Genomic DNA, 14974 nt, shown 5'->3' with positions numbered 1-14974 from the left:
TTTAAAAAGTGGTAGCTGGTTGCCTCTGAGAAAAGAAACAGGAGGGTCTGGTGACAGGGATATTTTCACGCTATATATTTTCAGTTGAATTTTGCATGACATATTGCTTTAAAAATAGTAAAATATAGGAGAGCTTTTTTGGAAGCCAGCCACTGCAGAATGAAGCTAAACCACTGAATGATGAAGGACCATGTGGAAAGAGAGGTTCAGCCAATAGCTATACCAAAGCCTAGGTATAAGAGTGAAGCCATCTTGGACATTCCAGCCTCGGTTGAGCTCCTAGTTGAATGCAGCCTAATATGCAACCCAGATCACCCAGCTGAGCCCATCCAAGTCATGATTCATGGGAAATGATAAGTCATTTTTCTTTGAAAACACTAAAACGTACACACACACACACACACACACACACGAGAAAAGAAAGTAAAGAAATATATGAGGGGGAAAAAAAAGAAAACATTGAGTGCAAAAGAGTGACTTTGTAGAATTCTAAGGTAAGTACGAGACACCTTTTAGCTCACTTTCATTGCTGCTAAGCGATAGCAAGCAGTTAACTGTGTACACAACACCAGTCCTGGGTGAGGGTATTCTACAGTAGGGGACCAGGGATACAGTGGAAAGCATATAGATTTAAGACCTCAGCAATCCCCTTAACCCCTGAGCCTCAATGAAACAGTGATGATAACACACACTTTGCAGAGCTCATGTGAGGCTCAGAGAGGATTACCAAAGATGATTCTGTGGCTAGAAGATAGTGGGTGTATAATCGTCATTGGCTTCTTCAACCACTGCTCTCCACCTCAACTGTTTCAGTTACCTGATGCCGCATAACAAATAATCCCAAAACTGAATGGCTTAAAATAACAAGGATCATTTATTACCTCATGGTTTCTATGGACCAGAATTCAAGAGCAGCTTGGCTGGTCAGTTCTCTCTAGTCAGATGTTGGCGAGAGCTGCAGTCATCAGGAAGTTAGGCAGGGCCAGAGGATCCACTCCCACTCACTTGCAGGGCTGTTAAGTTGGTACTGGCTGTTAGCAGGAAGCTTCAGTTACTCGCCCAATGGCCCCTTCCTAAGGACTACTCAGGTGTCCTCACAGTATGGTGGCTGGTTTACCTCGAAGAGAGCCATCCTTGGATGTCACCACCATCCCACAAGTTAGCCTTGATTCAGTGTGGGAGGGTATTATGTAAGGGCATGAATTCCTGGGTGGAAAGGAACATTGAGGGGATGCTATAGGTTGAGTTGTGTCTGCCCCCCCTCCCTGCCAAATTCATATGCTGAAGCCCTAAGCCCCAGTACCTCAGAATGTGACTTTATTTGGAGATAGTCTCTTTAAAGAGGTAATTAAATTAAAATGAAGTCACTAGGGTGGGACTAATCCAATATAGCTGGTGTTCTTATAAAAAGAGATTAGGACATAAGCCAGTACAGAGGGAAGACCGCGTGAAGACACAGGGAGAAGGTGGCCATCTGCAAGCCAAGGAGAGAGGCCTCAGAAGAAACCAACCCTGCTGAAACCTTGATCTTGGACTTTCAGCCTCCAGACTGTAAGATAATAATAAATTTCTGTTGTTTAAGCCATCCATCTGTGGTACTTTGTTAAGGCAGCCCCAGCAAACTAATGCAAGGGTCAATGTGGAAGCCAACTCCCATACTGACTGTCTTATTGCACTTAAAAAATAATGGCTTCTTCAGACACAAGGTTACATATTGTATAATTCTATTTATATGAAATTTCCAGAATAGGTAAATCTGTAGAGACAGAAAGTGGATGAGCGGTTGTTAGGGACTGGAGGTCCAGGGGAATGAAGAGTAACTGCTAATGGGTATACGGTTTCCTTTGGGGGTGATAAAATGTTCTGGAATTACAGAGTGGTGATGGTTGCACAACTTTGTGAATATACTAAAAACCACCGAATTGTACAATTTCAAGGGGTGAATTTTATAATATGTGAACTATACTGCAATTTTATTTTATTTTATTTTTATTTTTATTTTTTTAAGATTTTATTTATTCATCAGAGACAGAGAGAGAGGCAGAGGGAGAAGCAGGCTCCCCACTGAGCAGGGAGCCTGATGCGGGACTCGATCCCAGGACCCTGGGATCATGACCTGAGCCGAAGGCAGACGCTTAACCATCTGAGCCACCCAGGTGCCCAATATACTGCAATTTTAAAAAATGGCTTCTTGTTCCTACATCTGCCCATCAATTGGTATTTTGGGGTAATCTTTTGGGCTGGATTCTCATCCTGGAGCTGGGCTGAAGAACACCAAAGAAATACATGCCAGTCTTCCTCCCTGCAGAAGTCTTACAATGGAGTTGTGGTAATGAAACAGTTTTAAAGTACTCCCAATGCATTATTTAAATAGCTGCCAAGATTCCAGATTGAGTCCAGCCCGAGAAAGCCTACCACGGGGGAGAAGCAACACCTCTGTCACACCTCCACAGGCCCACTCCAACTTCTGCTCAAGCTGCAGTGGCCGGCCCACCCTGGTCATACATTACCTCTCATGCTTCGGTTTCCTTGATCCAACAAACACTTGCCTTTGTGAGGAGCAGTAGAACGTAGCAGCTGAGAGCTTGGGCTCTGTGCTCTTTCATGTAAGTTATAATACCACTCGTCCTTTTATGAGCTATGTGGCCTCAGTTAGATTGTGTACCCTTGATGTGCCCCAGATTGTTCATCTGGAAAATGGGGGTGATACTTATAAAGAGTTAGGAATGAAGTAAGGCTCCATTAATGTTACCTACTTGATGATATTTATTGGTGCATGTGTGTGTGCGCACACACAACCATTAATGAAATGAACTGGTTGCCATCCTCTTTGGTTACATTTAAAAGTCCTAAGAAATTAGGAATGCTCCTTGTCCTCAGGGAGTTGTTGGAACCATTTGCTTATTGGATGGTTTCTATGGGCCAGGACTATGCTAAGAGCTTCTCAAATGATACCATATTCACACTTCACAGTAACTCTGTTAAAAAAACATAACACTACCCTTATTTTTGAAATGAGCCAAATGAAGCATTCAAGATCTTAAGAAATGTGTTCACACAGCTAGTATGAAGCAGGGTTAGGATTTGAACTCAGGTCTTCAGATGTTAAAGTATGTGATCTTTTGAAAATTTGGTGCTACACTCCCCTTCCCGTGCCCTTGATTTCTACTCTTGAGAGGTAGTGAGCGAGGATATCTCAAACTGCCAGGGCTGAAACTGAATCATGGATTGAGGTTCCCAACTGAACGCCACCTACCAGGTCCTTGGTGATAAGTTCAAGTGACTTGACTCGTCTGAGTGGGCATGTGAGGACTGAAGAAGGAGGTTGGAGAGAAAGCTTGGGAAATGCCTTTGAGAGACAGACAAATAGTAAGAAGCAAAATGTGGGCCCTTACCTCTGATGGCTCTCTCCATCTCCCAAAGGGATATTCTTCTTGCCTTCTGAAGAAGTGATGCTAACTTATGTTTATTGAGGGCTAATTCTACCAGACAGATTCTAAGTGCATCACACAGGTCACTGCTTTTAATCTTCTCAACACGCCTAAAGAATTTGGGGCACAGCAAGTTTAAGTAATCTGCCCAAGTTTGCATAGCTTGTAAGAGGAGGTGGTAGTATACCACACAGAGGGGGCACCTAAGCCAAAATTCCCAACCTCTGTATTCTACCACTTCTCTAGGACACGATGTCAAGTGTTTGCTGGAGCAGGGAGGGTGCTCTGTGTGGCAGCCACCACTGAGTGCCCCAGGAATGAATGAAGTCAACATTTCTACAAAGACATATGCTATAGATAATTGCAGACAATGAGAAGTAGAACATTCTTCACCCAGCGCCCTGTCACCTTATAAACATAAACACATAGTCATCAAATTAAATGGTATTTATTATGCAAAACCCTTTGGTTTCAACCTGTGTGTGAGTTGTAAGAGCAGGCCCAGAGCATCCCTTTGTTTCCCATCCTTCTAGTTAGGAGTACTTGTTGAACCCTGATGAGAAGTGTATCCAAGTGGCAAACAATTATGAAATCCACCAAATGATTTTTGAGGAGAATTGCAGCATTCAAAGATAGTTCACGTGTGACATCAGCACCTACAGGGATGCAGGGCTGCTGCTCATGCATCCAGGGATCCACAGTGGCAGAGCAGTCCCTGCCAGGAAGAACTAAGCCACCATCCAGTCCTGCAGGGAGAAAAGAATACATACAAGGATTTGGCACTGCAGGTCTACCACCTCTGAGGATTTCTCTTTGTCAACAAAGGGATAATCCTGAAGACCTCATGGAAGAAAATTCAAGGACTTCCATGGAAATCATAGGTATGCAAGAGCTGTGAGACAAAGTGAACCCATCTCATTTAAGAAGTCTCTAGCTAGAGGGGCACCTGGGGTGGCTCAGTTGGTTAAGCATCCAACTCTTGATATCATCTCAGGGTCCTGAGTTCAAGCCCTGTGCTGGGCTGCATGCCCAGCATGGAGCCTACAAGAAGAAGAAGAAGACGAAGAAGAAGACGAAGACGAAGACGAAGACGAAGACGAAGACGAAGGAGGAGGAGGAGAAGAAGGAGAAGAAGAAGAAGAAGAAGAAGTCTCTAAATAGAGACTAAATAGCTCTGTTATTATATTTCTGGCTGTTATTTAGCTTTCACAGAACTTGTGTATTTTAGAAACCCACATATTATTAGCTTGGCTTACATGATATGAAGTAAAATGAGGAAATCTATGTTTTCACTTTGTTTATTGGACTTTGCACTCAATTCTTATTGTTTCAAATTATCTGTTATAAGTGCCTTTGAGCAAAATGCTCTTAGTAACCTCATGCTCTCCTGTATTAGTCAAGGTTCTCCAGAGAAATAGAACCTGTAAGATAGATAGATAGATAGATAGATAGATAGATAGATAGATAGATAGACAGATAATCTGGAGAAAGAGAGCGATATATTTTAAAGAACTGGCTTATACAAACATAGGGGCTAGCAAGTCCAAGGTCTATAGGGCAGGCCCGCAGTCTGGACATTTCAGCAGAAACTGATGCTGCAGTCTTGAATCCAAAGGCAATCTGGAGGCAGGATTCTTTTTTCTGGGACCTCAGTCTTTTCTCTTAAGGCTTTCAACTGATTGAATGAGGCCTGTCCAATTAGGGAGGACAATTTGCTTTACTCAAAATCTACTGATTTATAAATACTAATCATATCTTAAAAATACCTTCATAGCGAAATTTAGACTGGTATTTGATCAAACAACTGGATACCATGGCCTAGCAAACTTGACACATAAAACTAATGATCACATCTCCCCTCTTGACCACCAACACCTCCCACCAAGAATGGCATCTCACATTCTAGTTCCTACCTTTCTACTTCCCAGTAACTTATGATCCCCCCCTGTGCTTATCCATCTTGTCACTTTTTCTCTAGATCTGCACTGTCCAACATAGTAACTGTCCTGTAATCCATGTAATCATATTATATGTCCCGTAAAAATTAAATTTTAATTAATTAAAATCAAATTAAATTAAAAATTCAATTCCTCATTTGCACTAGCTGGCAATGACTCAAAAGTCACGTGTAGCTAGTGGTTATCATATTGGACAGCACAGAATAGAACCTTTCCATTATTGCTGAAAGTCTCATTTAACAGAGCTGCTCCAGATGCATTTTCTTCAGACATTGACTCTTAACCTCAGAGTTCCAGGTTTGCAATCTCCTTGACCATCTGGAGAGTCCCATAAATCCTCTTTGGGAATGTTGTGGAAAGGCATTTTGATGCACTTGTGTAATTGTTCTATGGAATGCTTGTGTATTAATCAGGCTAAGTGATGCCAGCTGCTGAAACAAACAACCCCCAAATATCAATGGCTTAACACAATAAAGGCTTATTTCTTGCACAAGTCACATCCTCTGCTCTTTGCAGTCATTCTGTCTTCTTCCAGAGCCACAGAGTTCTCCATTGGAATCTCTGCACGTAATGGGTCAACAAATGGAAAGTGGGGAAAAATTATAGGATATTTGAAGGCCATGCCAAGAAGTGGCTACATCACTTCCATTCACATTTCATTGGCCAGACTGGGCCATATAGACCCATCTAACTGCTAGAAAGGATGAGAAATGAAGTGCCAAAGAGAAAAATGAACAGAATGATGAATGCATAGTGCTGTATCATAGCATGTAGAAAAATGCATTCTGTCAGTGAATACTATTCCCCCAAACAATGACACATGTAAATGTAAAAACCTTCCTGCATACAGGAAAATAGAAATATCAGTAGGTATTGATGAATAGCAAATGGTGAATTTTAAGGCCATATAGAATGGCAGTTAGAAAAGGAAGGGCTTTGGAATTGGAAAAGGTCTGTGTCTGAATTCTAGCCCTACTGCTAGTTGGCCAAGAATACACTGGCAGCATAATCTTAGGCCAGTTGCTTAAACTCACATTGCCCTCAAAGGACCGTCATGGGATTTAAATGAGGCAACAAATACTTACACCAGTGTCAATGCTCAGTGACAGGAGGGGTTACATACACACATACATGTGACAACCTTTTCTCCTACCTTTTCTTTTCTTTTCTTTTTCCTCCTACCTTCTACTGTTGGGTCCTCTTTTCTTACAAACTGAATTTTCTTTTTTTTCTTTTTTTTATTATGTACAAACTGAATTTTCTAATAACATAGGATGCAATGTCTAATATTTCTGTAGAGTGATCGCAAAATGAAATATTTTTCCATGTTTGTGTTTGTTGTAGGTTTAGTTGTGCACCCCCCCCCCCCCGCCCTTCAAATATTGAAGTCCTAATTCCCAATACCTCAGAATGTGACCTCATTTGGAACTCGGGTCATTGCAGACATGATAATTAGTTAAGATAAAGTCATACTGGAGGACGGTGGGCTCCTAATCCAATATGACTCGTGTCCTTATAAATGGAGACATTTGGAGACATGCATGCACACAGGGAGAACACTGTGGGAAAATGAAGGAAGAGATCAGGATGATGCATCTATGAGCCAAGGAATGGTAAGGATTGCCAACAAACCACCAGAAGCTAGAAGAGAGGCATGAAACAGATTCTTCCTCATGACCCTCAAACGGAGCCAGTCCTGCCAACACCTTGATCTCAGACTTACAGCTTCCAGAACTGTGACACAATAAATTTTTGTTGTTTAAGCCACCCCGTGTGGGGTACTTTATTATGGCAGCCCTAGCAAACAAACATAATATCCAAGCAGTTTTGACTCAAATATACAGGATCCATTTTTAAAATGGCATTTAAAAGTGTAAAATTTAAATTGTAGAATTCCAATTCCAACATATTTCCAAAACCAATTTTCCATTCATCAGTCTGTTTTTTGAGCTTACAAAAGCAGCAGCTTCATATGGGTCACCCTAGGATCCATGACTATAGGGATAAAACACTGGCTTTCTTTTACTGTTTGTTTAGTGGGGCTCCTGGAGACCCATATTTAGAACTAAATTCACTGATATCACCCAGATTGCCAGCTGTGTGACCTTGGCCAAGTCCCTTACCTAACCCGAATCCTTTTCTTCCTCTAAAAAATAAAGGGGTGACTAGATTCTCTCCAACTTCCACCTAAGACATTCTGTAGCTTATAGGAAGCCTTGCCGATCCAGGCAGACTTGCTGGCCTGTAGTCCAGGTAAGTAAAAACAGAGCTGCTTATAGAAATCAGTTCTGCTAATATAAAGGGATTTAAGAACAATATTAAAAGACAGTACTCTGGCAAATTAAATATTCAAAGTGAAGAACACTGCATTTATTAAAAGTGTCAACATCTAGAATGCATAATTTTAGCATAAATACTCTAGAAATATTCACTTAGTTTGCTATGTTTTATTGTTAATAAAGAAGGTCTTGCACGTAGATTTGTCATGTCATTAATAAATCAGCTATAAAATGCAAATTATAATTATTTTGAATTATCTATTTACTGTTTATTTATATTTAAGTTTAGGCTCCCCTAATATGGCCTAATAAAAATTTGAGATGCTAAGTGACTGCTTCATCTGCTTACTCTGTGTATTTGCTGAAAATAAGTAGTTATATTAATTGAGGGATTTTTTTTCCCTTAAAAAATTTATCTGGGTGAGGGTGAACCTAAATAAAATATGCTAAAAATATGCATTATTTTTGCCAGTGTGGTGGGTAAAACATAGTTTGCACTAAAATCAGCAAAATAAACCTTTGTACATGACCGTGGAATCAATCTGGTGTAATGATTTGATATAACAACTAAGAAATATAGCATTAGTACTACCCCGGCAAGAGGACCCCTGCCCCAGCTTCTGTATATTATAGAGCCTGTTCTGGCCCTTTTCTGGCCATGCTACTCCATACAAGGCAAAGAGGTCCCAGGGCCAGTGTATGGACTTGCCTGGAGCTCACACATACACACACCTTTCTAGAACACATTCGGGGTACCTACGATGCTGACATTCTTTGCTCAAAGGGGCCCAAGCTCCTTTCCAAGGCCTGTAGAGACCTCTTTCCTGGATCATTCTTGCAAGGGTGACTATCACTGGTGTGCTCACCATTAGACTTGATGTGTGGCCAAGAGGAGGCTAAGGTGGGGATCAGGATAGAGCAGGCACTTGTGGACTGGGGTGGGGAACACACACATCTCTGCCCATGTAGGAACCTCTCACAGTGCAGGACTGAGTTGGAGGTGGGAAATAAGAGGGTAAGTAGGGGAAAGAGTCATAGAACTAAATTCCCCGGTGGCTTTCCTGGTTCTTATGAAGGCACATTGGTCAAGGTAGGAGGAGAGAACATAGCTTACCTACAACTTGTCATCATGAGTTATAATTGTTTAATACTTCAACAGATAGCACGAAGGTCTCCAAGGACTCTTGCTCTGGACCTGGCAAATATGAAGAGCAGGCTGAGTAACATTATAATTTTATATTGCCAACCTTTAAGTGGTCCATCTGTCTCGCTAATGATCAATTTGCTACCTGAAGTCACACCTTGCACATAAGAATAAGTTAAATGAATGGCTGAGAAAAGAAACCAAGTGAAGAATAAGAGACCAAAGAAACTCTCTACTGTAGTTCCTTTTCTTCTGCTCTGTGTGTTTTGGAATATGTTTTTCTTCCAGAAGCTTATTCTCCAAGATGATGATGATGATGATGATGATAAAAACTGATGCTTACTATGTGCTGGGCCCTCTTATAAACATTACACACATTAATTAGTAATTATAACAATGGCATAGGTGGGTCCTGCACTAAGAGCCTCCTGTTTTACAAGAGGAAGTCTGGGCATCAAGAGGGTGACCTGCCTGCAGTCGCACAGCTGGGCGGAGGAAAAAGAGGCTCGAGCCCAGGCAGTCTGGCTCCAGAATCCCTGCTGAAGAATTCTGCAGGGCTTTTGCCCACAGAGCCACGTCTGCACAAACAAGTGTCTGCTTCATAAGCAACTAGTTAGCAACTCTTCCCTCTTCACCAACCAGTAATGTCACTTGCAGCATTAACCACATCCTTGGGTCAGCACGGACTTTCAAGCAAGGGGTTGTTGTACTGTCAGGGCTGAGCGCAGTTGCTTAGTATTTTGGTTTTTGTCTTTTTTGTGGTGTTTTGTTTTGCTTTTAAGTGTGGTAGGAAAACAAGTTTAGCACAGTGCTGGCTCTCAGAAATCCTGGAAAAAGGGAGGTAGAGGTGGTAGGAAGAAGTAGAGAATGAACCTTGGAAAATTAATATAGTTTGATGACAAAGGCAAAAATGATCAAGTCAATTGCTCCCGCCCAGCTGCGCTCCCCCCAATCCCCCAGCCTCTACCAAAGTGTCGGGGGCGTAATCAGGACCGGCTTCTGACTTGGCCTTCGGTGGGGCTCCTTGCCTCTGGGAGGGCCAGGGTCTCTCCCGTGAGAATTCTGAAGGGTGAGGGTAAAGGGAGACGCCAAAGTAGGGGCGGAGAAGCCGGGGAACAGCGCCACACGACCTGACACCCCGCCACCAGCACCGGGAGAGGATCCGCCACTCTTGGAGGCGGCCAATGCAGCCGCACAAGACGCCCCGCCTCCGCCCCGCCCCTCCGCGGCGTCTGCCCCGCCCATCCACGGTGCCCCCGCCCCCGCCCCGCCCCGCCCCTGAGGGCCTCGGTCCCGCCCCCTGCATGGCGGCTGGCGCCCTGTTTACCCGCGGTGCATGGTGGGACCGTCGCCTCGGACAACCAACCTGCCCCCCATCCTGGTGGACGCCTCTTGGCGGTGCGGAACGAGCGCGGCGGCGGCATGCGTCCGGCCTCCACATCTTCGGAGCCTCTGGCGAGCCCCGACTACTACGAGAGGCTCGGCCGCCTCCAGCACCGGCTGCGGGACAGGTACGGCCTACCCGGGGCGGGGGCGGGGAGTGGGCCCGGCCGAGGGTCCGCCGGTGCCCTAACTCCGGTTCCTTGCCACTCCCCGCGCCGTGTTTCCCTGGGCCCGGGTCCGCCCACGACCCGCCCCCCCCCCCCCCCCCCCCCCCGCGCCACCAAGCTCCTGGTGGGGCCTGGAGGACAAAATTTACCAAATACTCTGGCCCATCGCCCTTACTGGAGGTCTCCCGCCGGAAGATGCGGCCGCACCACTGAATTTGCCCAGAAGTGAGAGTAGGAGTTCTTCTGCCTGTCACTCTTAATCACGCCTTGTGAATTTCTCTACTCCCTTCTACACGCCTCCTCCCGTCTCTCTTCAAATTGTCATGCCACCCTGACAGCTGCACTGCCTCAATGATGACAGGTCCGGGAACGCAGGTGGGAGAGTGTGTGTGTGTGTTGTGTGTAACATATGCCCTATTTAAATGCAGGAGACATTTTTGGGGGGAACGAGGGCTGGCCAGATTTCCAGCAAGGGGATGAAATTTACAGAAGTCCAGCTTCCAGAGGGTTCATGATACTTTAAGACATGAAAGAGTAGAGCCACTGAAAACAGCTAGATCTGAGAGCACAGAGAGAAAATTATAAAGCAATTTACTATAAATAACCACATAAAAGATAAGTTGTTGGAACTATTATTTAGCTGCTAAATTAATTGGAGTTGGAAATCTCATTAGCTGACAAGAAAGGAAATAGATATTTGGATATCTTGATAAACAAAGTGTTTAATGAATGTTAAAAGTTACAAAATCATTTCAGTGAAGAGGAGAGCTTTGTGTGTGACAAATATAAAATGACAACAATAATTACATGTAAGGTAAAGGCAGAAGTATGTGGTCATGAAAAGGAATTATATTCATCTTATCCTAGATTTAATTCTTGTCGAATATTTATAGAGCATCCACAACAGGCCTCCTTAATTGTCCTCACAATATTTTACCCCTTAATCCTTTCCTGTATCCTATTTTCTTTCTGACCTACTGCCACTCACCCACTCCAGGCACCTCCTCACCTCCAACTTTTAAAAAAATTACTTCCTGAAGTGCCTTCCCTATGGCAAGTATTGATCAACCCATTCCCTAACTTAGGTGATCTCTTATTTTTACAGCACTGTAGATAAATGGCTTAAGTGACTTGCTCCCTGCTTAGAGAGAGAATTCCAGGAGGACAGGAGCCATATTTAGCTGGATCTTTAGCTGGTAATAGAGTACCTCAGGGGAGGAGGGGGTTGACAAATGTTTGTTGAGTGAATGGCAGAAATCCCAAAGCCAACCATCCAGGGTCCAGGAGTTACAAATGTCTTGTATACAACACTGGTGCCACACATTGTCACTAAATCATGACGCTTTTCCAGTCAACCAGGGAAAGTAAACAGTATCATATTTCAAAGACAGTATTAAGTGTCTGCACATACCCTATAATTAAAAGACAAGACACTGCTCTGTACATCAGCACGCCTAAAGTGCTTTTGACACTGTTCTGTTAGAAGAGTAGCTTAGCTACCCCAGGCCTTTAGGTATTTGTATCTCTTAGCCCGTGATCTAATTTTAAAATGTTACTGGTCCAAATGGCATTCTTTCTGAACTAGGTTCATTGTGAGTTATCATTTTTGCTTCCTATGCTAGAAACACCTGGCTGCTTATAGTCTTTATAGTATAATAACTGTGTAATGATTAGTACTCACTTTATGTTTAACACTTAATGTTTTAACTGTAAGCAAGGTGAGGCTGTTGAAATTATATAAGGAATTCAAGTCAAATTTTATAGCCTATTCATGGTTCTGCATTTGGAGTCTTTAAAAAAATTTTAAGGTGGTACAAATCTGTTGCTGTGTGTATTCACCTTTCATTTTATTAAATTTTTCTAGAAAGGAAGGGGGGAGGGCCAGAGGGAGAGAGAATCCCAAGCAGACTCCCTGCTGAGCACAGAGCCTGACACAGGGCTTGATCTCACTACCCTGAGATCATGACCTGAGCCAAGATCAAGAGTCAGATGCTTTACCGACTGAGCCACCCAGGCGCTCCTTATTTTTCATTTTAAAAGTCCATAACTAATGCATAGTAAGTACAGAGGCAAATAACTTCGGATGCAGAGAAACGGGTTCTGCTCTACGGACAGTTGTGTGACCTTGAGCAGGTTGTTCAGCTTCTCTGAACCTTGGTTCTTCACCAGAAATGAGGAGCACTGAATTATATGTATGGTAAGGCCACAGATTTGTTTTTTGTCTAGTAGAGTAATGAGCTTCAAATGAAGAGTTGAAAGCTGTAGTTTTGCAAAGCAACAAGTAATGTGTATCATTGTTTGTATCCTATTTGAGTGTTTGAATGTACCTGCTTTTTTGTTTAGTTTAGTTTTTTTAACCAATCTCAGTGATCACAAAGACTCTAAAACTTCAGGGTCATTTTAAAGGCTGCATCTCTGGGTCATCACAGCTGCTTTATCAGTCCAGAAATTTCCTGGGGGTGGGAAATAAAAGCAATCTGCCCTTTCCTGGCCTTCTTAGAGCTGGCTCATTGCTGGTCTAATATAGTTGGCCTAATAACGGGGCCTTTCCTTTGTAAGTGGTGTATTTCTAGCCCAGATTGTCTCAGCTGTAGTCACACATAGATGTACATTCTTAATTTTTTCCTCTTTGTGTATGGTGTTTTCTCTGCACTCTGGTGAAATCAATCATAGAATCTTAAAGAGCCTGCTGGAGTGACTTGTTACGGTGTGTGTAGTGCCACAAGCATGGTAGAAACATGTGAGTGGAATTGACTCTTACAATTATATAAAAACATCCCTTTAAAAGGCCCATTAACCAGCCCCAGTTTTTTCAATGCCACTATTGATTCAGAGTGAGATATCATAATAGTCCAGAAATTGATTCTGAGATATTAGTTGAGTAAAGCTGAAGTTGGTATTGAGACAAAAACAGAATAACAAGTGGCTTAAAAGGAGAAAAGCAAAGCATGTGGCTACACTCTTAAGGACTACCCATCTGTGTAAACCTTTGAATGGTCGAGGTGAGGGGTGCAGGTGACGGAAACTGTGGGCTATGGGTATACATCCCAGGGCTGGGTGTTTCAGAGATTCTGAAATAAAGATTTAGTATGTAGGGGTTGCAAGATAATCCTCCCCATAAACCTTTCTCTGGCTTTTTATTGGGGTAAATATCTTGTTTTAAGTCTTAAATTTAAAAAAGAAAGGAAAGACAGCATTCAGAAGCTCTGCAGTGTGGATGAGGAGGTTGGGAAAAGTGCCTGTGTTAAAGACTTAATGAAATTAGCATCATGTTGTCCGCAGTGGAAGACCAGGAGATGTTTGTGGTTTTTGACCATGTGAAGTGCCGTAATAGGTCATTGTGACTGGCAGATGTGTGTATCTACTGAAGACAGAGTAAGAACGAAGTTCTGTGTTCATGATTAAAAAGCACTTGCTGTACAGGAAGTGATGGATTCCCAAAAAGACCTTTTTCACCAGAGGTCATAGGTGGATTTTAAAAATTATTTTGAATTATGGGTGCCTGGGTGGCTCAGTCGATTAAGCGGCTGCCTTCGGCCCAGGTCATGATCCCAGGGTCCTGGGTTTGAGTCCCGCATCAGGCTCCTTGCTCAGCAGGGAGCCTGCTTCTCCCTCTCTCTCCCTCTGCTTGTGCTCTCTCTGTCAAATAAATAAAATCTTTAAAAAAAAAATTATTTTGAATTAAATTCAAGCTTACAGAAAAGTGCAAGTATAGGATAAAGACTTCTGGTATTCCCCTCACCCAGATTCCCCAACTCTTTTTTTTTTTTTTTTTAAGATTTATTTACTTATTTATCTGAGAGAGAGAGAGCATACAGAGGGAGAGGGAGAAGCAGACTCCCTGCTGAGCAGGGAGCCCGACGCAGGGCTTGATCCCAGGACCCCGGGATCATGACCTGAGCCGAAGGCAGAAGCTTAACCAACTGAGCCACCTGGGTGCCCCAGATTCCCCAGCTCTTAACATTTCATTATATTTTTTCTGTTTTTGTCCATCTGCCCATCTGCCTAAAATCATTAGTCTTTTCTGAACCATTTGAGAACTACAGATACAATGCCCCATTACTCCTAAAAACTCTAGTGTCTGTTTCCAAAAACAAGGATGCTCCTGGACATGGATGCACCCTGGAACTCTCCCAGTGAGGAAATCAACACTGATTGATACCAGTCCACAGACTCCAGTCAAATTTCATCACCTGCCCATTTTGCCAAGTGTCTTTTTTTTTTTCTAAAGATTTTATTTATTTGACAGAGAGAGCACAAGCAGAGGGAGAGAGAGGGAGAAGCAGGTTCCCTGCTGAGCAAGGAGCCCAATGTGGGACTCGATCCCAGGACCCTGGGATCATGACCTGGGCCGAAGGCAGCCGCTTAACCGACTGAGCCACCCAGGCGTCCCGCCAAGTGTCTTAAGACTGTCTTTTTTCATTACTGGTCCAAGATCCCATCTTTGTACCCATTTGCCATGTCTCTTCAGTCTCCCCCAGTCTGGAGCTATTCCGTAGTCGTTCCCTGTCCTGTGTTCCTGACAGTTTCATAGAGTACAACTTTCATTCCAGAGGGTGATTCTAAAGCTGGGTCCATCTAATGGTTCCTCATGACCAGATTCTGATAACAC

At 43.2% G+C, this 14974-nt stretch overlaps 1 protein-coding gene and 1 long non-coding RNA gene across 4 annotated transcripts in view; one reads left to right on the top strand and one right to left on the bottom strand.

Annotated features, from left to right (window-relative positions):
* Positions 1-3863: 3863 nt before the first annotated feature.
* LOC118550660 (uncharacterized) lies at positions 3864-10729 on the bottom strand. 3 transcript variants are annotated; one of them, XR_013441922.1, is made up of 4 exons: positions 10179-10308; positions 9780-9874; positions 8783-8863; positions 3864-4177 (listed from the first exon to the last, which is right to left on the bottom strand). It is a non-coding gene; the product is annotated as an uncharacterized LOC118550660 (long non-coding RNA). The 3 variants fall into 3 exon arrangements; XR_004924689.2 differs by lacking the exons at positions 9780-9874; positions 10179-10308 and adding an exon at positions 10512-10729; XR_013441923.1 differs by lacking the exon at positions 9780-9874 and having other exon boundaries at positions 10179-10314.
* The window catches only part of KIZ (kizuna centrosomal protein), a 130687-nt gene continuing 125904 nt past the window's right edge, over positions 10192-14974 (top strand). Inside the window, exon 1 of the mRNA XM_078056857.1 lies at positions 10192-10323. Within this exon, the coding sequence (XP_077912983.1) occupies positions 10235-10323 (89 nt within the window). The 5' untranslated portion in view covers positions 10192-10234. The remainder of the gene's footprint in view (positions 10324-14974) is intronic.

This window comes from Halichoerus grypus, chromosome 10 (genome assembly GCF_964656455.1).
Source record: "Halichoerus grypus chromosome 10, mHalGry1.hap1.1, whole genome shotgun sequence".
Lineage (NCBI taxonomy): Eukaryota > Metazoa > Chordata > Mammalia > Carnivora > Phocidae > Halichoerus > Halichoerus grypus.
The sequence above is the reverse complement of the archived record's forward strand: the minus strand, read 5'-3'. Positions and strand labels throughout refer to the sequence as shown.